Here is a 24,484-nt window from a genome sequence, read left to right as displayed (position 1 = left end):
CTGGTAGCCCTTTACATGCTGCATCTCCACTGCTGAGTGTGAAATTATTTTAAGTTCATTTTATAGTCAAATCCAACAAATCTGGAGTTATCCATTGATTAGAGTATAGTCTTTCTGCTTTGTGTCTTCACTATTATGGCAAGCTAATGGCATTTTTAAAGAAAGATTCTATGCTTTTACAATATCTATTATCAAATAGGATCATATATCTTTTTTAAAATTTATTTTTATTTTTTATTATTATTTTTTAGGCGAGAGAACCCTTGGTTGACCTCACAGATTGCAAGGACCTTGTCAGCTTACAATCCCTTATTTTTTATTTTTTATGCCTACAGCAACTGGTCTTAGGTGGTCTTCCATCCAAGTACTAACCAGGCCGACCCTGCTTAGCTTCCGAGATTAGACAGGATTGAAGGATCATATATCTTATTTAGATTTTTTTTCTTGAAATGTTGGCATTCAAACTTTAAGTTTTCCCTTAGATTTATTCTTGTTTTCAAAAGTATAAAGTTGGATTTTCTGCCTTAAAAAGACTAGAGGATGGTAGAGTGTTTGTGAAGGTTCAAGAAGTCAAATATAACCTGAGAAATATGTAAGTTTACTCCCCACACAGATTCCTGATCTGCTGCCCCCATCCCCTCCCCAGGGGCCCCTAATACAGACAGACAGACAGACAGACAGGCAGACACACAAGCACACAAGCACACACAGAATAAGAATCAACATTACTGATGGTGGTACTTTGGTGATGGTGATGGTGATGGTGATGGTGATGGTGATGGTACTGATGGTGGTATTCTGGTCTTCGGTGAAACAAAGATTGAGGAGATTATAAATTCCAAAATGAGAATATCACCTCTTAGATCTTTAAGAAGATATTACTTTGATAAACTGCATCATATCAGATCTCTAAAAGTTGTTTTCACACTTTATACTTTAGTCATCTGAATGCAAATTTTATTATTTGGGAGCTCTTGCTTATTGCTATATATAACTTTTATAAGCATGTATAAATACCATATTAGCAGAGCCTGCATTTCGTCAACTTCATTTTATGGAGGTTATATTATTTGCATAGCACCTCTCGGCTTCTACTACACTCTAGAATTTACTTATGAAGTCTATTGTTCCTTTCTTATTCCCACCCTGAGGAGAAGTCTAGTCAGATGAAGTCAGAGAGGTAGCCATTGCATTTAGCAACATGGGGTTCATTGATAATTTTGGTAGGACTAGTCTGAGTGGAGAAGTGAAGTTGGAAACCAAATAGGAGTGGGCTGAGTAGTGCTTGGGACAGAAGGAGGTACACTACTGCTTTGAGAATTTTGTCTATGAAGAAGAGGAAAAGGAGTGGTGCTGGCAGGGAAATGGAGGGGTCCAAGTAAAGGGGTGTGTGTGTGTGTGTGTGTGTGTGTGTGTGTATGGTATTAATGTATTAATATGTGTATGTGTGTGTATGTATATTATTATTATTAACCCATTATTGTGTGTGTGTGTGTATTATTGTGTGTGTGTGTGTGTGTATTGTGTGTGTGTGTGTATTTCAGGATGGCAGACTCTTGAATATTTATACACTGAGAAAAAAGTCTTATTGAGAGAAGGGTCGATAGTGCAGCACAGGAGTTTTTTAGAAATCTTTGGAAAGACTTGGCCTTTAATGGGAAGGGAGATAATTCCTCAGTTAAAGGAATTGAGAACACAATCTGTAGACGGACAAAAGGTTATTGACTTGGTGTGGGGAAGATGAAGGAATTCTAATCTGGTAGGTTTTAGTTTTTCAGTAAAGTAAGATCAAGTTAAATGATACTAAGGCAGGGAGAGAAACTTTCTTTGGTTTGGAGACAGGGAAGGTGCCAGTAAATTATTGTCTTGGGATCTGGGAAGGCAAGTTTATTTGGCAATGTACAGTTGCCAGCAGTTGGACATTTGAGATTTGAAGTCAGATATTTAGAGTAAAACCAGTCTGTCTGTTGAGTGATTTTCTCCAGCTGTATTCATGTACAGCTGATCAGGTCCAGAGAAGGCAAGTAATTGAACTGATCCATGATTGGGTTTTGCCAGGAGCGAGAGAGAAGCAAGGGAGATGAGGTTGTTTGTGATGATTATAATGATGGACCATGGACTCAAATTTAGACGGATTCATCAGAAATATTTTAAAACCTCAGTCATGCATGTATACTTCCATATTAAGAACTCAAGCTTACAATTAGACCGTCTGGGTTCAAATGCAATTCCTACTACTTTACTAATTATGTGACCTTGGGCAAGTTGTCTAAGCACCAGCCTCTCCCCTGGTTTCCTTCATCAAAAAAATGGGGATAATATTGGTACCTAACTTATAGAATTATGAGTTATGCAGATGAAATTTACACATTAAAAGAGTTTCTAAGAGTACCTGGTACAAACTGGGCACAGAAATAATAGGCTATTACTGTAATTAATATTATACATCCTGCCCTAGTATGTTATCTTTCACTGTGCACAGCAAAGAAGAAATATTTCTCTTTCTGCAATTGTCTTAGCCCAGAGCAATGTACATAGTTCTTTTATCCACATATGCATTTTAAATTAACTTACTCACCTCTAATCTTTTCTTTTATATGCCTTTATAATTGCAATTGGAATGGAATGATAAATGGCAAAACTCACAAAATTCAGTTTCAAGAATAAATTTGGATAGATAAGTAACAAGTAAGCGTACTGGCTAAGTGTCCGTTTGGGGACAAATAGGGTGCTTTCTCATCATCTTTTAAGGTTTCATGGGAAAAACAAAACAAAACAAGACCACTCTAATGAGGACAAATGGGTTTTAAAGTATCTTCCTCGGGGCAGTCTTTTGCCTAGAAATCGTATCTTATCAATTTGTCAAAATTACATATACTTTGCTGATTCATTGTATCATATATTGGACAATTTTTATAGCACATTTTTGTGTTCTAGTCTTTGTTTATAATCTTGTGTTCTGCTTTGTGCAAGTTATCAGAATACATCATGAATCATAATAGGTAGAAGGATATACTACGTATGAGTCTTATTGGTTAATTTTCATTAAAATCCATGTAATATAGGGACCACATGTTATCCCAACTGAGACACTTATGAGTCAAGGGCCACTTTTCAGTTTATCATTTCCATAGAAGGGGGTAGTTTTTAATAGCCTTTAATACAAAGCATACTAAATGGCAATTTGGAGTCAGTCATACATTTAATATGGCTAGAACATTTTGAATACTATTCCTGTGTTTTTGGTGGAATTGTTTTCTAAAGAAAGCCACTCCTTGATCTTGGCTGTCCCTTTCCAGACTCCGTGCACTCTGTACCATCTGTGAAAATCCAGTGTTCCTAGCAACTTCGTTAATGTGTTGTGAAAGACTGAAAATTCGATTATGTCGTGTATATGATAATAAATTGTGAATTAGTGGGACTTTGATGTAACGGCATGTCAATATTTGAAGATGTGGGTACTCGATATTTTATTAAGGAAAATTAGCCTCCAAATTTTAAGCTAGAAAGTCACTGGAATAACTTTAGAAAAAAACGACAACTACATGACTTTTTAGGTTTTTGGTATGTACATTAAGAATTGAGTACAAATGGAAATGTCTGTGTCATCCTCAAAGCAACCAATAAAATCTCAGTTATGAAAGAAAAAAAGAGTAAAGGGACACTTTTAATTAATTATACGGGACAGCAGGTACAAACTGGGACTGTCCTAGGTGTGGTAAGATAATTTTAAAAAGTGGTTAATGGAGACATAAGGCACAGCTTTGTGAGTATAGTCAGCCATTCTATATTATATACTTCAAAGTTGCTAAGAGACGAGATCTTAAATATTCTTACCACAAAAATGAAACAGTAATTATGTGAAGTGTTGGAGGTGTTAGCTAATGCTACAGTGGTAATCATGTTGCGGTATATAAATTTATCAAATAGACACATTGTTCACCTTAATCTTACACAATGTTATGCCAATTATATCTAGAAAAATAAAATTTTTTTTAATTAAATAAAATTAAAAAATAGATAAAACCTTGACTCATACAAATATAAAAAGAGCATGTGTCAAAGATTTCATGTAACCCTCTAATTAGTAAGAGAATGGATAAGAAGTTAAACAGATTCTAAGAATATTAAGCACTGCACCATTATAATCAAATGAGGGTGCCGACATGAGTTTACCCATAGATGCAAAGCTGGCAAAATGATCAGTATACACTGAACAATAATCAGGTGCATTCAGTGGACACAATTTGCATTTCTATGGACAAAAAAAAAATCATTTGCATTACTATCATTTTCTTCAGTGTGCAGAATTTAAAATAGCTCAAAGACCATTTAAACTTCACAAGACACCCACTAATTTTTTGTTCGTATCAAAAGCCTTCACAGTGTTCCCTGTATAAGGAAAACTGGCATGGTTGGGCACCCTAGTAATATACCACAGGTTCTCACTATTGTTTGCTTCATATGATTTTGGATTTAACTGTTAATTTCTGCTTTGTTTAGATTTTTAATCTTTTATTCAACAGATTCCTGTGTCTGTTCCCTCTTACGAGGATTTTTATAACAAAATTACAATTTTACTTGACAGTTTATCAAGCTTTCAATATTAAGGCCCACTCCTCTTTCATATTAAGGCCCACTCCTCTTTCATATTTGAGATTGGCCAGAACCTAAACTGTTAATTGTTTTTTGTTTTTTAAATGCTACTTTTCTTCTGTTTGGGTTGCCTACTGTGGAAGGACTGACAGCATTTTGGCTGGACAAGTTGAGCAATCTGCAGCTGTTCAAATACTTTGAGCCTTTGGGTAGATTTTGAATTTTGTTTTAGAACTCCCCCCTCACTTTAAAAAAAAAAAGAAAAAAGAAAAAAGAAGGAAGGAAGGAAGGAAGGAAAGGAAGGAAGGAAGGAAGGAAGGAAGGAAGGCAGGCAGGCAGGCAGAGAAAATCCAACAGCCAACTGTATCTACTACCATTTCTTTGTAACTGTTGTTTGGTAAGCTGCAGTGATACGTTTGTAACCAGAGGCTGTGTTTATTTTCAGGGTTGGCAGTTCTGCCTAATGAATCAACTGGTATTGAATTCACAAAGGGGGACTGCCAGTTTCCCTCCCTCCATCTGTTTGCCAAATGTGTGTGTTCCCTCAGCTCCTACTAGTGGTTCCACTAAAAAGAGCTGTTAGCAAGAGGTGCTCTCACTGAATTCTAAGGCCACTTCCTGACTGCATAAATGCTATTTTCCCCTCATGGTTCCATATGGATTGTTTGCCAAAGCACCACACTTGTGACTCTAAAGAAAGCGTACTTATATTTCTTGTGTAAATATAAAATTTGGCTCTGCATTACTCATAGCTTTCATTTCATTCTCAAGCCTTGGTTTGGTTCTTCACGCTGGGATGTCTGTCTCTGGAAAATAGTGTTGCCATAGGGATTGAAGTTACTCAAAAGAAGAGACAAGATTGAGTGAATACTGGTAGGCTAAGACTGGGAGCCAATGATGAAATTATTTGAATTACACTCTATTTCCAGCGAATTCTTTTTTAATTATTATTGATGGTAGGGAGAAAGTTGTTTTATTAGCAAAATTGAAGTGTGTTTTTTATTTATTTTTTTATTTTTTTAACTTTCAGTAACACACTAGATTTTTTAGGCCACTGCTTCTCAGACTTGAACGGGTCGATGAATTACCAGGGATTCTGTGAAGATGACAATCGTGACTCAAAAATTCAGCCCTGAATTTTTATCAAGCTCTGGGCCATACTATCACTAGTAAGAATTTTAAGTCAAATAGCTCCAGTACTTTTTCTGTGGTCTTTGAAGTGATTTAGATAGTAAAAGAGTAGAATAGTTTTCTTGGTATTCGTACCAAAATATGAAGTGGAAATATTTGCCTCTGCCTTGGTGTCGAGAACCATTAAGGGAGCCAGACAACCTTCCAAATTCTTCCTGAGACAGATCATCATATTGTGGGTAGGTTATTTTGTTGGAGATTTTGGAATTCCAGGATATTTTACATATCCAGTTTCAAAGCTAAGCTTTAAATATTTTCAAAGGAAATCATGAGTTATTTAGAGGTTCTGTTACCTGGGTATACATAACAGTGATTATGCCCTTTTCCCAGTGACATGCCCCCCTTCTTGATATAGTACATGAGTTTAAAAAATAATTTCTCTGAAATTTGATTGTATGAATATTTTAGTATCACTTTCATGTACTGTGCCATTTCACTTAGCTTACTAAACAGTTTTATAAGAACTGAGTGTCATCCAAGAAGTCTTTTGAGTACTATAAAATGTTATTACTCTACTCTGACCTAGATAAGGGACAGTAAACTGTTTTTAAATATAAGACCATTGACTCATTGAAGTTAAGACCTGTTCACCTCACACACACAATGAAGGAACCTAATTTAAGCATTACATTGATCTGTTTTATCCTCATCTTATTCTCCCAAAGACTTCTAATTCTTTGAGTTAAGTCTTGGAATTTATAGAAAATAGAAAATATAAACCTTTTAAAGTGAAGTTTAAGGATCATGAGGAAAAAAATGTTCAATATCTATATAAAAATTAACTAAGGGAGGGATGTACAGTCAAAATGGCAAGAGAGAAACATAACCTAAGTAAGGGGAATGAAGAATCCAGATACATATGAAGATGGTGTCAGGGAAGAAAGCAACTTTTTACTCTATTCTCTTAGATTAAATTTCTGAGAGCCTGTAAATTAAACTGACAAAACATTAGCAAGAGAAAAGAAAGAGTTAATTTATGTGTTAACACACATACATGTAGGAGTGCTCAGTGATGAGTAACTCAAAGTGGGGGTAGAATTTGAGGCTTATATGCCTAACTTAGTAGGGGAAGGGAATTGGGGAGAAAAGACTCCTATGAGAAAAACCAATAGCTTTCTGTAGGAAAGACTTTTTTTTTTTTTTTTTTTTTTTGAAGGAGAACAGACATGAGATACGAAAGTTTGTAATCGTGTTTGTTTATGCAGGTGCCAGTGGTTTTTCTGTCTTCTTCATGGCCACGAAACTTACCCCTTGGAGAGGGGATTTATGACAGCCTCATTTCCCAGATATTGCTGCTTTTAGTCAGATAAAAGAAACTCTGAGGAGGTTTCTTTCCGCATCTGTTAAATCTCAGATATTTTCAGCTCAAAATAATCTTTATCCCAACTCTAAAGTTCTGAATCGTCTCCACAGGTGAAAAGGGAAAATTTACACTGGGGAAGGAGAGTCTCAGTAGATTGTGAAGTGGAGATGTTATTCAGAATTACGCTATTTGTTTCTCTAATTTTTTGGAAACTTGATTAGGACTTCTAAAGTTTAGTGACTTTTTATAGCGCTTCTGCCTCAGAGGATGTATACTGAATGAGAATCTACATCTGCCTAACATAAGTAGAATTATTCTGGAGGCTGCATTTTATCTGCCTTCATCAAGCTGAGGATTCAGAGTCAATGACAGTCCACTTTATCTCATGGTTTTAGTTTTTAGTTGTGATTCTTTAAAATTTTTTTAATCTACTTTTTCACAATATAATTGCTCAAATAAAAATGTATTGTTGTTTCAAAGGTTAAGTAATAATTGGGCACCAGGTTTCTGAGTGATCCATCATGGGGATAATTTTGCATGTATTTTTTAAGATTTGAATAAAAATTCTATTGCACATTTTCTGTGTGACATTATTTTATACGTTCTTTTACTTAAATTTATTACTTTTTTTTTTTCAGTCATCAAACACAGACAACCTGTTGGGATCATCCTAAAATGACCGAACTCTTTCAATCCCTTGGTGAGTGTTATTTTATTTAGTAGCGATGAATTAACCTAAACGACTTAAAGTTGTATATTCTTAAATGAAAACTAACAACCAGCTTTTCTTACTTGGCATATTATGTTTAAAGGATCATGTCCTATAAAAGTGACATATAAAAGTAGTTGAATTTCTAAGGGAAATGAAGTAAACAGGTTTTACCGTCTTAAGAGAATGTAAGGTTTGAAACAGCATGAGCCAAAACAGCATGATTTTAAAAGGAGGAATGTAATTGAAGATTTTACCTCCCTCATATTGAGTCATCTTAAACTTCAGCTTTTTGTGAAAACAAAAACAAAAACAATTACAATACGGCGACCTCTAATCCACCGCTTTAAATTTGCTTTTAGCTCACTTTTATTTAGTAAGTCTTATATAATTAGCCAGCTTAATTTCATTTTGTCTAAGTCGTGATGAACAACTAAATTCATTTTAATATTAAAATGCAAGAAAACATTCTCATTTCAGAGGCGAGAATTCCAGTCTTAAGATTTCTAGTAGAATATGACTTTGAACAGAAGATTTTGAAAGAATTTTCTCTTTGGGTAGCAAAGGTGCTGCTGCAGAGGGAGAGTGGCACCCTAAACAACAAGTGGGGAGCACCCCTTCTTATCTCTTTAATATCAGGCTTCTGTGTGAGCTTTCATTTGGTGGGTGAGGATGGCGTCAAAGATTGAAGAGAGAGGAAAGTCATTGACTTGTCGATTTGTAAAAGAAGAGGGCAAATTTTGATAATTTCTGAGTTTTGTTCTTGAAGAAGAATTTTCACTCCAAAGGCTAACCTTATAATCAGCTCTTTGTTCTGCTTCTATAGATAGGCTTGCCGCATAGGCCATGGGGCAGGATGACCTCGAAATTAACTGGACTCATCCTCCCTTTTGCTTGTTCTGTCTAAACAACAAATGTACCTACCTGTAACCCATAGCAACTCCCATGCTTTGTTAACCGTATGAGGATAAATTAACCAATCGGCTCATGCCAACTAAGCCCTATAAAAGCAAAGTTGCCCCTGAGCTCAAGGCCCAGATCTTCCGAGTAGCTCCTCTGGAATCACCTACATAATAAACCTGAGTTCTCCAGCTCTCCGAGTGCTGCTTGGTTTCTCATCGGTCTGATTTTTGCAACATCTCTACAACATTTCAGCTCTACTAATCTCTAATACTGATACTCTGTCTTTAGGAGACAGAGAAAGAAATTGCAACATCTGTTGTTTCCAAAGATTTGAGTATTGACTGTAAGTGTGATGTGTGTATTAAGCCGTTGGAAGTTAACAGGTTGGGTGTGGCTCTTTCCTCATTTCCCTCCTTTTCCTTTCTCAGAATTTTCTGTATAGCACTGCTTAGGAATGTATCGTATCATGGTGCTAAGGAACATCGAATTATTTTCTTAAATAAAAGCTTGAGTTTTAGAAGACCTTCTAATGTGAACAGATGTAGTACATTTCCAAAGTCTGAAATAAACAAATACATTCTTGCCATTCAATATAAGTTAAATAATAAGCATGCTTTTGAATATATTTTCTTTTCCATTTCAGCCGACCTGAATAATGTCCGTTTCTCTGCCTACCGTACAGCCATCAAAATCCGAAGACTGCAGAAAGCACTGTGTTGTGAGTTATTCTACCAAAGCTAATCACTCAGTTCTTTGGATTGCCTTTTTTGTTTTTTAAGACAAAGATAAATGAAGAGGGCGATATGTTTATAGAGTTAATCTGACTTTTAACTTACTTCACTTAAGGAGTTGGCTGTGTTTCTATAAATGCTTTATTATTTGCCCCATCAGCATGCATGCAGTAGTAAAACAAATGAACATATGCCATTCTCAGTTGGAGAACAAAATTAACCAAAATACAGCAGTAACATTAAAATCTTTTCCAAAATTATACTGCCACCCAATTTAAAAGGATTAAAGCAGGGAATCACAGTATGTAGTAGATCATTGTCTCGATAGTATTTTGTTAACTCTTTGGAAGTATATGGTTCGAAACAGTTTGATTCAATACAATTATATAATAAAGAAACACGAAAAAACTTACATTTCTGATCCAAATTTGGACCGGCACCTTAGAAAATTAGATAAAAGGCTCTGTTCATTTAAATATGTCTTAAAACATTTGGTATTATCAACATAAACTTTTCCTGTAGAATGTGTGTCCAGAGTGACATCCTGTGATAGACATTTCACTAAAGGATTATCCCCCCCACCAAATAACCAAAATTTAAGTTGAAATGTGAATACTTTTAATAGAGTATAGATTTAAGCTGTCTGGATTCACTTTGTTGTTGTAGTATTAATGATTAAGTCTGTTCAAAGAACATTTAGGCCTTATCCAATAGTTAATATGGAAATTATCATTTGCCTATACTTTTAAGACAGGATAATTTGAATAATTCCAAGTATTCTTGTTTCCTGCCTTTTGTTAACAGTTATTATATGCCTGGGCAGTTCAGTGAAGCTTTGAAAATTACCCATAGAAAAAGGATATGTTAAGGTTAAGAATTGCCTTAAAAGTTAGTAGAAATTAGAAATACATTTTAAGCTGGTTACTTGACAAGAGTTGAGGAAGGGGAGTATAGAATCATTCAAAGACAGCAATGCAAAGCTTTAAAATAAGAAAAACTTATGTTGTATGTGGAAGAAAAGTCTATAAAGGGCTGAAAAACACTTCCAGACTAGGTGGTAGAAGAAAGGATGAGATGACATTAATGCACATAATATATGGAGTCCCAAATAATTGGCACATTGTAGTGATTACAGCAAGTGTTGCAAAATTACCAGTACAGAAAATATGAAGCCAGCACACTCTGGCTAGCGATCTGTATGTTGAACCAGAAGGACATAGGAAGTCAATTTGGAGCACACAGAAGAGATGTCCAGTGAGCTCAGTGAGTCCATGGTGACACCAGTTTTGAAAGAGGCTCAACTGCATGTCCAGTATCCAGCTGACAGATCTGGAAGGTCTTCTCATGCCTGATTTGCTATAAAATGAGGACAAGTGACTCAACAGCAAAAGCTCCCATCGACAGAACGCTGCTTTGTGTCATAATGAACATGGTCCAGGTTTTCACTAATACTTCTGGGTGGGTAAACATATTAATGCATTCGGTGTTTTCTTCTGTTGGTTCTTTTGAGTCCTCAAGAAAAAACTTCCTCCTTCAACTGATTTCTTCAAATCTGAGAGGAGCAGAAGAGCCACACCTTATGAACTAAATGACATTTAGAAATGCAAACTTAGAAAAGTGCTGGTTTGTGTTGGATTGTAAATATTTGAGGTGATGATTTTAGAGCCGTCTGGCCTCATCAGTTCTGCTTTCTAGCCTGGGACTTTTGTGCCTCTTGTCAAACTCTCCCGTTTATGATTAATCTGCTCCTTCTTCTCTCATCCTTTCTGTTTACTTGAAATTCCCTGACCCTTACTCTGCAGTGGTCTGTAACCCTTTATTCCTGCCAAATACTGTTAAAAATTTACTCTTTTGGAAACATTGACAAGCTAATCCCATCTGCCGGGCAACTTTTCCAGAACTTTATGATCGCCTCGAACAACTGTTTCTCACATAAGCAGCATATGCGTGCCTTTGTGTGATAATGTTAGGACGATTGCCCTGGCTCCTTTGAGAACTGCTTTAGGTCAGGATTGTCTCTCATTTTGTGTAACTCTCCACCCAGCATAATGTCTTAATACAGAGGGCATTGTTGTTGATCTGTCATTTGTTGCTCATTCATTTATTGGGCTCCGAGATTGTACAGGAGATAAAGCGATATAAAAAGAGTCGGTTCCCACACTCAAAAGAACTTAAATTTGGAGAGAGCACATTACACATGGGCACAGCTCCCCAGCTTACAACAGATCCTTGTCGCCTTCAGAATGGATGGCCACTGGCTTGGCCCATCTTACCATCTCCATCCACCTCGTTCTCTGTGCTTTACAGTTGGTTCTCATCAGTTCTAGTGGGCAGCTGAATGACAGGCCCTGTATTTTGTTCCTCCTGCCTGTATAGCTCTTGACTTAGCTCCTTGTGCTTATCTTCTTCCCCTGGCTGGTTCATTCTCTTCCTTTAGGTCCCAGGTTAACTGTTGCCTGTCTCTAAGGAGACTTTCTTGGCTGCTTTAAAGTAGGTCACTCCTGATATCCCATCTCATAGATTCAGTTCTTATGTGGCACTTGTCATAATGTATGATATTCTATTTATTTACTTACTTGTTTGTCTCTCCAAAGGAATTAAGCTTTTGTGTGAGGGATGAGTCTGTTTTCTTCTCCACTTCAGGCTTCTTACAATTTCTAGCAAAGAACAGTCTTCTAGCCCATATTGAATGAATGATTTAAGTTTGAAAGTTATAGGATTACACTTGAAAATATGTATCAGAAGACTTATAGTTGCGCTTTTTAATAGTGAAATTTGTTTAATTTTGGCATATTCATAAATATGGTATGACACAGCAGCAGAAATAAATGAACTAGTAATCAGCACCAACATGGTTGAATCTTAAACCATAAAGGTGAATGAAAAAAATCAAGTAGCTGAAGAAATTCATACAGTTCCATTCCATTTATATGTGGTTCAAAATCATGAAGAACTAAATGCTGTATTATTTAGGGACACATGTATATGTTCAGTAACAGAAAGTAAAATACAGAGGTTAGTAGTTCTTCTGTGACTACGAGGGGATGTGATTAAGAAGGTTTTCGCAGGGGGCTTCCAAGATACCACTTAACAGTCTATTTCTTTAGCTGTGTGATGGATTAATGGGTGCTTATTCTATTACGTTTCTTGAGACCACACATACGTATTATACAGATTCTTCTGTATTTTGATTTAAAAACTTTATGTGATAGGCAGTAACAGAGAAGCCAAAGGGAAGTTCTGCCGGAGGAAGGAGTGATTCCCTTCATCGTGGAGAACAGAGCAAGCTTTCTTGAGAGGAAGCATATTAGTCAGGTCTCAGAAGCCACACAGGATTTGGGCACATGGCTGTAATCAAGGATAAGAGGAAAGAGAGTTATGTGCATGAGACTCACAGGCCTGGGTGGAGTTCAGATAATAATGAAGTCTAAATGGAGTCGCTTATGTGCTATTTGTCCGCTATTCAGAAATGTCTTTAAAATTCATTTAGGTCCAATTCGAAGGCCATTTTTTATGAAACTTCTTATGATTTCTTTAGTTGTTTGTTCTTCAGGCTCTCCTAATGTCATATTTAATTTTTGGATTTTTTTTTTTTTTTTATAGAATGAGGTACTATAGAATCATTTTCTGTTTTGTGGAATTTAGAAGGTAGAGCCAGTCCTGGATATATGCTTGAGATGATATCTAGGACAGATCAAAGGACCGAGGGAACAGAAGACAAGGAAGTAGTTAAGGCGAAGGACAATGACGGCTGAGCTGGCTGGTGGTCGTAAGAGAGGAGCTGAAGGTGTGGGTTTGTAAAGAGGAGTAAGAACAGATGATTGCAAGAGTTTCTTTCACGAAGAATGAAAGAGGGAGAGTATTAGAATATCTTAGGAAATGCAGACTGATGGCCTGTGGAACATAGTAGCCCCATTACTGGATCCTCAGTATAACAAGAAGGCAAGACCTTTTATCTGGAACATGTTAAGGTGGAGGTTCCAAAAAGAAAATAATATAGCTCTAGTTGGGAATAGAGCAGTGGGAATGTAGTTCAGATCTTCAGGCCAGGAGATCAGGATGAGAAAATAGAGTCTGGAGTCATCCAGAGAGAAGTAATCATTGAAGTAATGAAAGTGAGTGAGGGCATCAGGCTTATAGAGCGAAAGGCTGCATACAAGATCTTGAGTTCCACCTATGTTTCTGCGATGTCTGGGGAAGAGGAGATGGACAAGATGCTAAGAAGGAATGGTCAAACAGCTGGAGAACAGAAGAGTCACAGAAGCCCAAGGTCAGGTGCTATACAGTGTGTGTTTTTGCAGAACAGGAGAATGAGGATCTATTTCCATTTGATCCCCTGTGCCTTACTTGTGGGATTAAAGAAAAAGTTGGTTAGAAAATGATTCTGCTGTTTGTTTAATTTGCCACATGACTGAGCTGTCATTTGTCTTCCTCTGAAAAGAGCTGATCATAATGTTCTGTGATTTAAATGTAGTCGCTTCTTTAAAGGTACCTAAATGTGACACTCTTCAGGAAGATGTATGCCTTGCTTAGGCACTAAGTGTCAGAGTAAATCACTAAAAATTGAAGACATGATAGTCTGTGGGATGTGGCAGATTACTGTCGTAGCTACATCATGTATTACAAAGGAGACTTTTCTGGAAGAAATGCAAGGACAGCCTCATCTGGGAAACGGTCTTTTTGGCATGTGGTCTATTGTCACTTTAAGCCATATTGGGGGGTAAAATAGCAGTGCTGTGTTGCTGGCGTAATTAGTGCTGGGATTCAGAAACTTAGAGCATTTTGGCAGTATTTGGATACGTTTCTTTGTATCTGTGTGGAATTAGTAATTCTGTAACTACAGTCATTTAGTAAGCCCTTTCCTTTATCAGGCACTACAAAGAGTGAATTTGAATTTTGCTCCTGATCTCTGGAAGTTTATCATTGAAAACAGTGTATAATACCAAGAAAAAGTGACAATAAAAATTTCAGTTCATTCTCACTTTTTTTGATACCATCTGCAACTCATGTGACATTATATATTTATTTTATGGATAAGCTGAGATTTTACCAATGATATATTTGAGATCTGAAAGAAATGGATGGACTTATCCATACTTGTATTTTCATATTTGTCTTTTTTTAAAAAAAGTGAGTTGTTTTAGGAATAATTTTAATCTGTATAATTTTAAAGTAGTTCTTTTCCTTTATAGGTAACTTGAAATAAATTATCCTATGGTCTTTAAACAGCTAGAGTAGATACATTTCACAAATATCTTTTCAATAGCTAATAACAGGTAAATGCAAAAGAAGTTATTTGTTAATTTTATTTAACTGTCAAAAAATGTCACTGTATATTTTGAGGGAATAGTTTTGCATCTGGCAAAGAGGAATTATATTAGTTATATTTTTTAAAATATAGTTCCCCTGAGCTTATTATTGAAATGTTAAAAGTTAAATATGGAGATAGGGGAAGAATTTTACAAAGCAATAATTTTCGTGAGTGGACCTTAAATTCTGTAATTTTCTAAATCCATATGTTTATAATTAGAGGAGTCATCTTTACACTTAATAAATGTATGGATACGTGGTAGTTTGGTCATCTCTGTTTTCCTGTTTTCAATTAGCTAATGAATGACTCAACATTGATTAAAAAGAAAGATTATATAAGATTTTTTTCTTTTTTGTCTAAAATTGTATTTCTGGCCTTTGAGGGCCATCCCTGGGGCAATGTGTGCCTGTCCCTGTGAGCTCTGCGTGGCTGCCTCAGGGTAACCACAAGCCACCTGTATGTACCTTAGGCACCACCCAGCCACACTGCCATCCATCATTCCTTTGAGCTCCCTGGACCTCTTGGAATACTTGTCTTTTCTCAAGCATTTCTACCCTCCTGGAGTCCTTTCCTTGTTTTACATGGATCTCTTGTACCCTCTCTGTTTTTTAAGGCCCATTTCAAATCCCACCTTCCCAGGGAGTCTTTTCCTGTTGTCCTTCGACTCCCCTAGTAGTAATAGCTCTCGTAGAAATGGATATATTCTTCCTTGGGGCACTTTAACTTCTTCCTTTTAGTAAAGTTATCAGTATGCTTATCTTCCTTCTCAGACTGGTCATCTTTGAGAGCAAGAGGCTCTGCCTTATCCTTTTTTGCTCACCCGCTATGCTCTAGCACCGGCCATGCCCACTATGGATGTTAGAATAAAGATGGGGGCAAATACCTGAAGACCCATGCACAAGGGTCCTTTACTGTGAACCTCCACTAATCATAGCTGCAAGTAACCTGTATGCCAAAGCTTCATGGGAAGCAAACCAAGTTAGGACCCTGTAGATCAGACTTGCTTCAGTAGGCAGAGGACAACTACTATTTTTCTACAGAGTCTGTTTATTTACTTAATTTTTTATCAAGGTAATATAATATTATTATATAAGTTTCAGGTATACAACATTATCATTTGATACTGTATACACTATAGCATGCTCACCACCAAAAGTCTATTTTTCATCCGTCACCAGGTATTTGAACCCCTTTACCCATTGCGCCCTACCTCCACCCCCCTTCCCCTCAGGTAACCACCGATCTGTTGTCTTTATCTATGACTTTGTTTTTGTTTGTTCATTTGTTTCTTTTTTATTTTATATTCCACATGTGAGTGAAATCATACAATTTTTATCCTTATTTCACTTAGCATAAAATCTCAAGATGCATCCATGCCACAAATGGCAATATTTCATCTTTTGTATGGCTGAGTAGTATCACATTTTTGGTGTGTGTGTACCAGGTCTTTTTTTATTCATTCATCTGTCAATTGTCACATAAGTTGTTTCCATATCTTGGCTATTGTGATTAATGTTATAATGAATACAGGGGTGCATATATCTTTTTGATTGGTGGTGTTTTTATATTCTTTGGATAAGTACCTAGAGGCAGAACTTATGATAGTTCTGTTCTTAAGGAATAGAATATTTTCAGGAATCTTCATAGTTTTTTGCATAATGCAAAGCCCATTTTATTTAAACTTAACATCTTCTGTGAACTTTGTACCTCACGATGTACATGTTGGGAAATTGTTCAAGAATGATTAGTTCAGCAGTGATATAAAGGATGAATTGGGATGCTGGTAAGCAGGCTGGTCTCAGGAATTAAGAAAAGTAAGCAAGGTAATATTTGGGACTTTCTACTATTTGGAGTAGATTTAAAATTTATGCCTGCCTATATTTAAAAGTAGAAAGAACTCAGAGAAAAAAGGAAAGTAGGAGAAATTGATATTCTAAAGAGTGTAAAATGGGATCAAATTGAAAACTAGCAGAGCTCAGATTCAAAAGCATGGCAATTTGGATACAAGAAGTGGTTAGAAATGTAAGAATGGAAATGCTATTCATTACTTTAAAAACTGAAATTAGCTAAAATGGATAGATTCTTATATTGAAGTATAAGCCAAATACTTGAGTAGAAATGTTTTTGTTTCAACGTTGTTATATAATGTAATGATTGTACATATTCCTTTTTCTCACCCAATTAGTGGATCTCTTAGAGTTGAATACAACAAATGAAGTTTTCAAACAACATAAGCTGAACCAAAATGATCAGCTGCTCAGTGTTCCAGATGTCATCAACTGTCTGACAACAACTTATGACGGCCTTGAACAAATGCATAAGGATCTGGTCAACGTCCCGCTCTGTGTGGACATGTGTCTCAATTGGTTGCTCAATGTATATGACACGTAAGTTTTAATTTTTTACCCATTAAAATACAATCATTGAACAAAATATGTTAATGTTACAAAATATGTAAATTTTTAAGTGAATTTTTAAAAAATAATTTCAAAGTACTTTTCCCAGTGGAAATATTTATATCAATTGTCAAAAATAGATGACTTTCCAAAAATTGAGAAATTAACCAATAATAGAACAAAAAAGAATGCCCATATGTTATTTTAAGATTTTGCTTCAATTATAATAATTGTCAAATTTGTAGGGATTTTTCTTTTTTCTTTTCTATGTCACCATGCTAGGGGAAACCTAATATAAATAAGTTTGATTTTCTTCTCCTTTCAGAATTTCTTATAGTATTTCTTTTTTGAAAAGAGATTATTTTATATTTATTGTTATAAATTAAAATAATTTATTGGCTCATAATAATCCACTCTGCGATTTTTGTGTGATAACTTAAAAGCAATTTGAGTGGCAAATGAAGGCATTTAATGGGACTTTTGTTGTTAGCTTTATTTATTGTGATGGTGGTTATGTATGTATATGGTGTTTTAAATAATTTATGCTATAGGCCACTGATACCTATAATTTACTTAGGTACTCACTGTTACATAAAGAGCACTCAACTTCCAGCATAACTCATTTGCCATTAATTTGGCTTTTTTAAATGTGACAGTGCCTTTGTGAAATAATTCTAGAAAGACCTGCTGTGGGCTGACATTTCTGAAACATTAGGAATTATTCATTCTTCTGGTAGGAGGTTAAATATGCGAGGAAGGAATAAGAAAATTAGAACTGTTGTTTTTTTCTCTCAGACCCTCAGTTTCCATTAATTAGCTGTTGAAAATTTGTGGTTATCCGCTTTTTATTTGATTTAGAGGAAAAGAGATGACAGTTCATAAGTGCACATATTTAACAGCTGATTCTGTATAAAGTCAATGATGATGACAGTAGCTTTAGAGATGATTTAATTAACTTGTTTTCTTTTTTTGATGCTCACGAATATCAATTTTTTTTTCATAGCCAAATAATAGCTGTTGCGTGCTTGTGAGGGTTCTTTTTTATTATTAAATTTATTGGGGGTGACACTGGTTGATAAGATTATGTAGGTTTCAAGTGTACAATTCAATAATATGTCATCTGTATATTTCACTGTGCTCACCGCTCAAAGTCTACTCTCCTTCCACCACCATGTGCGTGATGTCCCTTACCCTTATCTGCCTCCTCTCTTCCCCCCTTTTGGTTCTTAAGAAATTCACTGAAGAACGGATAATGTGAATCTCAATTACCATAATGTAGGTGGGATTTACGGTATCCCTATCTGACATATTTTAATATATTTCATTTTAATGCAAATTTACCATACTATAAAATATTACTGTTAGCGATTATGCACTGTTAAGTTGATATTCAGTTTTTTAATTCTCTGAGAGGTTTATAGAAAAAGAATTTACTATTTATCTATAGTAAATTCACCAAAATAACTGGTCAATTAGGTGTTTTATACTTAATTTTATATCCCAGGAAGAATGCTAAATTCATAGAATACTTAGGAACTTCGTGAAGCCCTAGGAGTACGGTAGAGGTGCGCCTCTTGAGCTGTGTTTAAAGAAAGAACTGGAGAAGACGTCAAATCACCCCCTCAGTGTTGTCTTTGGCTAAATTTGTTTGCTCCAGCCACTGTAACAAAGTACCACAGACTGAATGGCTGAAACAACAAATTTATTTTCTTGCAGTTCTGGAGACTAGAACTCCAAGATCAAGATGTCAGCAGAGTGGTTGCTTCTAAGGCCCCTTTCCTTGTCTTATAGGTGGCTGTCTTCTCCTTGTGTCTTCACACGGTCTTCTGTATGTGTCCTGTGTCCTGATCTACTGTTCTTATAAGACCACCAGTCAATTTGGATTAGGGTCTTCCTTAATGACCTCATTTTAACTTAATTAATTACCTCTTTAAAGATTCTTTCTGCAGGTACACTTGCATTCTGTTGGGAATTAGGACTTCAGCATATGAACTTTAGAGAGATAGAATTCAGCCTATGACACGTACATATGCTGTTGTCCCCAGACAGCCCAAAGGGAATAGTGCCACTTAGTTGGGAAGGAAGCAGTATGTGAAATGTTGTGATTCATATTCTAGGGAGTTAAATATTGGTATAGTTCTCTCTTCCACCATCAAATGTGAACACATGGGAAATTCTTCCCTAAGGTACTGTTATTTAGAAAAGCAATACCTTGCAGTTTTCCATTTTAAAGGGAAAAAAGCTTTCTGGGTGTATCTCCTTTCCATGCTAAAGAAATATAGCAAAGACCTTGCTGGGTCAGAATGATATCTATTCCATGTAGTTTTCTAACGTAGAGAGGAATATCATGAATTAACCATTGGACAAAACACGGTCATATGACAGTAGTGTCAGATGGCCGGAGTTAATTGGCCACATTCCTCTAATGTCTTATTCTTTTATCTAAACAAGAGTTTTTAACTCTTTTCAAGCCATTAGTTCCCTTTGAGAATCTTCTGGAAACTATGATCTACTCCTTCCAATGCACCAGAAAATGATTGACCCCTAAGAAGTCTCTGAACTTTGGATATGGTACCAGGATCTGGCCCTTCCATCCATTCAGCTGACATTCATTCATTAACCATATATTTTTGACTGTCTTACTTTGTGTAGTATAATGTAGTCAGAACTGGCATTTTCAGCTCTTAAAAGTATATTCAACCAGCTCTTGACTGAGTGATGCACACACAGCGCATCATAGAATTCTAGAAGTAGACTTTGAGAGCTTCCCTTTTGCCCTCTTCATTTTACTGTTTGAGAACCTGGCCCAATGAGACAAAACAATTTACCCTTGGCCACCTGTTGCATATTAATGATAGATATGGCACTAATATTCAATTTTTTGATAATGCTTTATTACTCTTACCATATCGCCATATCTAAGAAAAAGAGTACTTCATAAATTATTTTAAGTTTACTATTTCTTGCAAGTTTTAACATGTACCCCACTTCTCATATTTTAAATTTTGTTTAAAAAAAAATCTATTTTCTTCTGTTGTGATGACAAGAATCTATGCATTGGTTCTGGTTGCTCTGTGATTTGGTAGCCACTTAACTTTTGACATCTCAATTTCTCATCTGAAAAATTGAGATAAAATATCTGGTTTACCACACATAGATGATTATGAAGGACAAATGAATTAAAATGTAGAAAGGTCTTTTATAAACTGTAAAGAGAATATTGATTCTATATATGAGTTTGCAGCCTCACTTAGTCTTTATCTACCTAGGTTAAGAAGTCTTAATTTCACGATCTTCCTTCTAGATTTAATGGAAATCAAAATTATTTAACACAATAGTCTAGAGTACTTGGTTTAGATACTTTTGTCCCTACCAAAAATATTACTCTCACTTGCTGCAGTGTTGTCATTTTTTCCCTCTTTTCCAAGGTGGGTATTATTTTATAAGGTGCATACCTTTTTAGTTAAACTAATTTCAGGAGTTAATTATGAAAACTAACAGGGAACCAGGTACTTGAATATTGGGTTAAGTCACTCACTAATAAATTTCATTAGCTCCCTGTTGTCTCTCAAATTCAGATAATCTTATTTAACATTAAAGCCCTACATCATCTGTCCTCATGTAACCTGGATAACTTTATTAACCATTTAGCCTTGATGCTAGTCTTTGCTACACCTGAACGAGCCTTGTCATAACCTTCCCTCTATTCTCTTACCCAAGCTGTCCCTGTTGGAAAAGGCGAGCTATATCATGCCTTCAGTGTCCAACTTTTTTTTATCAAATGTTGCAAGACTAATGACTACTCAGACTGATTACCGATCATTAGTTAATCAGCCACAGTTATCTTGTACTTGGTTATTTCCATACATAAAGATCGGTCTCATATTTTCTTATGATTCTCTAGTTATTTTCTTGTCCCCTTCTTCCACTAGTGTGTGAGCTTATCATGGGTAGGATTCCCATTTTGTACTTTTCTCTTGGTCCGTATGGTACGTAGAACTATGCTGGGATCACAGTAACCCTTCTGTTGATGGTGTGATGAATAGATGATTGACATTTTTAGTAGTCTTCCTGATGATGTTCTTTTCTTCTGTTGACACCACAGACTGGAGATCATCCTCTAACGGATATCATTTTGATCTTTTTTTTTCCCTTAAGGGATTGCTTTGTCCTTAGCCATATTCATGTACTAGTCCATTCATACAGCCTTTTGTTATCTTCTGCAAGTCTACTGTCTGATTGTGTCCAAAAAATACAGTTTCCTGATTTTTGGAGGGAAGAAAACAGGCATTGTCTATTTTCATGTAATAATAAGGAAAATATGAAGTAGAAACGTAATTTCTAGCATGGCTTAGTCTAAGGTTATTTCGAAACTAATATTTCTATAATTAATTATGAGAAACTGGAATAAATATATTAACTTAGAAATTCTGCTTATAATGGCTATATTTATTTTTAAATTTAAGTATTACTTATTTCATAGGTCACATACATAGTAGTAAGGGTTCAAGAAATTTGTTGGATATGATTTACTATAAATGTAGACTAGGCTACTGAGGCTATTGAGGGACTGTTTTGAAAATATGTTTTACCAATACCTAAGCATTTTTTTTTTAATTTATTTTATACTTTATATGTCATGATATGTATACCTAAACTTAAGTGAGAATTTTGATTTGAGAATGGAAGATATCAATTAAGATTAATAGTAAAAATATCAATAAGGAAAGATTTAAATACGGTTTGACTATAAGACTACCTAAAATTCAAATTACACGATACAGATATTTACCTGCTTTTAAATAGCATGAATTACTCAATTTTATACATTTACATAATTATGTAAACATTTATAGGTTTTAAGCATACTGTACTTATAAATTGAAAAAAAAATTAACAATAAAAACCTAAACTGAAAGCTGATCCTGAATCTGAAATAATAAAGATAGCAATAAAGACTTATTTCTTGACTGTGTGTTATTCTAGTTTCTGCATTTACCTTTCCCCATCCCCAGAATCTATTATAGTGATTCACAGTTGATAGACAGTTCTGTAATTTTTTGATAAATGATGGAGTAAAGACAACTTTCTGCTTTTAAAGATAAAATAAAATTTTCTTCTAATCAACTTATAAATGAAATTGAAATGGTCTCTCATTGGCATAATGCGAAGCTGTTTCCTAATGTCGATTAATTTTGTATTGAATTATAGTTTGATACTTCCCCAATAGTGATTTCACATGTCTGGTTAAGATCATTGACTATTAAAATTGCAATAGTAACATTAAAACTGCATTGATAGAGACCAAAATCAATAAAGACAATACATTTTAAAGTATTCAGCAAGTTAATTAATTTTTATATAATTAACTTTTATAATATAGAGTTAATTTTTCAGTCAATTTTCTTACATTTGTTTTTAGATATATCACTAGTTCTTTCTTGGTGTATTAACTCACATTAACTCTTGCTGTATTAGCTGCATATTATATAAGCTCTAGCTGTCTATTTTGAATTTTGCATTTATAATTATTAACAAATAGATTTTGATTCATAGTATTTATAGACATAAAATCTTTTCAGCATTATAATTAAAGTTTTCATTTTGTTAGTTTGTTATTTCTAGTTCATATGTTGTATTTAAAGTGACTTGAGGCTGTATATTCTTCCAGACTGGGTCAAGCATACTATTAAAATGTCATAAAATTACAATATGGGTTTAGCATTAATTATTAAACGTGAGTAGAAAAGTTATATCTTTAAGATACAATTATTTTTTAATGGTCTACCCTCAATAAAATATTCAGAAATAATTAACATAATGTATACAGTTTTAAATTCATGTAACACATTGAGATTCTTATAATTTCAGGGGTCGGACTGGAAAAATAAGAGTGCAAAGTCTGAAGATTGGATTGATGTCTCTCTCTAAAGGTCTCTTAGAAGAAAAATACAGATGTATGTAAGACCTTTACTGTACCAATAGTGTTTTTAGTAATGATAATGATAACATTCATTGGAGACTTACTGTATATGATTTGCTAGTAATAATAGTTCCCATTTTTTTAACCCTTACTATACATGTCCAGGCTAGACAAAGGATGTCAGTACAAAGAGATGCGAATTTATGGGAAATGAAAAGCTGATTATAGGGTCAAGAGGTGAGCTGCCATGATAGAGTGATAATCGACCACAAATTATATTTTATTTAATACTTGGAATAATCACCCTATAATGAGTAGGCATTGTGATTTACATTTTCAAGCTAAAAAAATCGATGCTGAGATAGGTTAAAGATCTAGTCAAAGGCTGCAGTGACAGTAAGTCATGGGGCTAGAATTAGATAATAGATTTTTCTGATTCTAATGCCCAAGCTTTTTCTATTTTTGTGTACTCCTAATGCATTAAAAAATATATAAAATTAAGGTGGACTAAAATCTTTATATTATACTTTATACTAGAACCTATGTACTTTCCAATACTTAAGAAAAATAAAGATGGACTAGAACTTCTGTAGACATAGACAAATATATAGTATAAAAAGGTTAAAAAATGGTAAAAGCCTATTTTATTTTATTAGGTTCGTTTTCATTCACCAAATAAGTGGTGTCCCTTTATCTGTTAATTAACAAAAAAGCATCTTAAGCCTTCAAACCTGAGCTCTACCACTTAGTGGCTGAGTGACTTTGGACAGGTTACGAGATCCCACTGAACACTACAGCTAAGAGGTAACATTACTTCCATTTCATGCTTCAGGAAGCTGAAATTTAGTGAATTTTCTTCAACTAAAGAATGAAACTAATCATTCTTGCTTTGAAAGCAATTACAGATAATGTGTGAAAAGTACCTAGAAATAGCAGTTGTTGAATAAACAGTAGCAATTGCTGCTATGTCTCCAAACTCTTAACTGCTGTAAAATATCTTTTGGTTTAATTTTGTCCATAAAATGTGTTACTTAGTCCTGCCATACATATTCCCAGATGATTCTTTACAGATATATCCATGCATTTGTGGGAGAGGGATAGGGATACTTCATGAATGGAGAGATACCCAAAACAAGAGGATATTTGATCACAGGTCCTGTAAACTTAGTCAAGTATTGCATCTTATGTGAACATATATACCTTAAAAAACAAAACAAACAAACAAAAAAAAATGCTTATTTTCTGGGATGGCTGTGAGGTGATTTGATTTTCAGTTTCAGGTCTAGTTCCTGAAAGCTTGTTTTCTTACACAGTTTGACAAGAATATCAGTGAAAAGAGATGTAGATATGTATGAAAGGAAAAGCCGATTGTAGGACCAGGAGATGAGGTGCCATGATGGACTCATAACCTGGTAAACAGT

General features: G+C 35.0%; 1 protein-coding gene across 11 annotated transcripts in view; it reads left to right on the top strand.

The window, feature by feature from the left end:
• Positions 1 to 24,484, top strand: part of UTRN (utrophin) — a 446,059-nt gene that overhangs the window by 370,984 nt on the left and 50,591 nt on the right. For all 11 annotated transcript variants that reach the window (XM_039846978.1, XM_039846975.1, XM_039846976.1 and 8 more), the window contains 4 exons: positions 7,729 to 7,790; positions 9,346 to 9,420; positions 16,930 to 17,131; positions 23,012 to 23,097. In XM_039846978.1, the coding sequence (XP_039702912.1) occupies positions 7,729 to 7,790; positions 9,346 to 9,420; positions 16,930 to 17,131; positions 23,012 to 23,097 (425 nt within the window). The remainder of the gene's footprint in view (positions 1 to 7,728; positions 7,791 to 9,345; positions 9,421 to 16,929; positions 17,132 to 23,011; positions 23,098 to 24,484) is intronic.

Source organism: Pteropus medius, unplaced genomic scaffold (genome assembly GCF_902729225.1).
Source record: "Pteropus medius unplaced genomic scaffold, Ma_sr-lr_union100, whole genome shotgun sequence".
Lineage (NCBI taxonomy): Eukaryota > Metazoa > Chordata > Mammalia > Chiroptera > Pteropodidae > Pteropus > Pteropus medius.
Note: the sequence above shows the minus strand (reverse complement) of the source record. Positions and strands in the feature narration are given on the sequence as shown.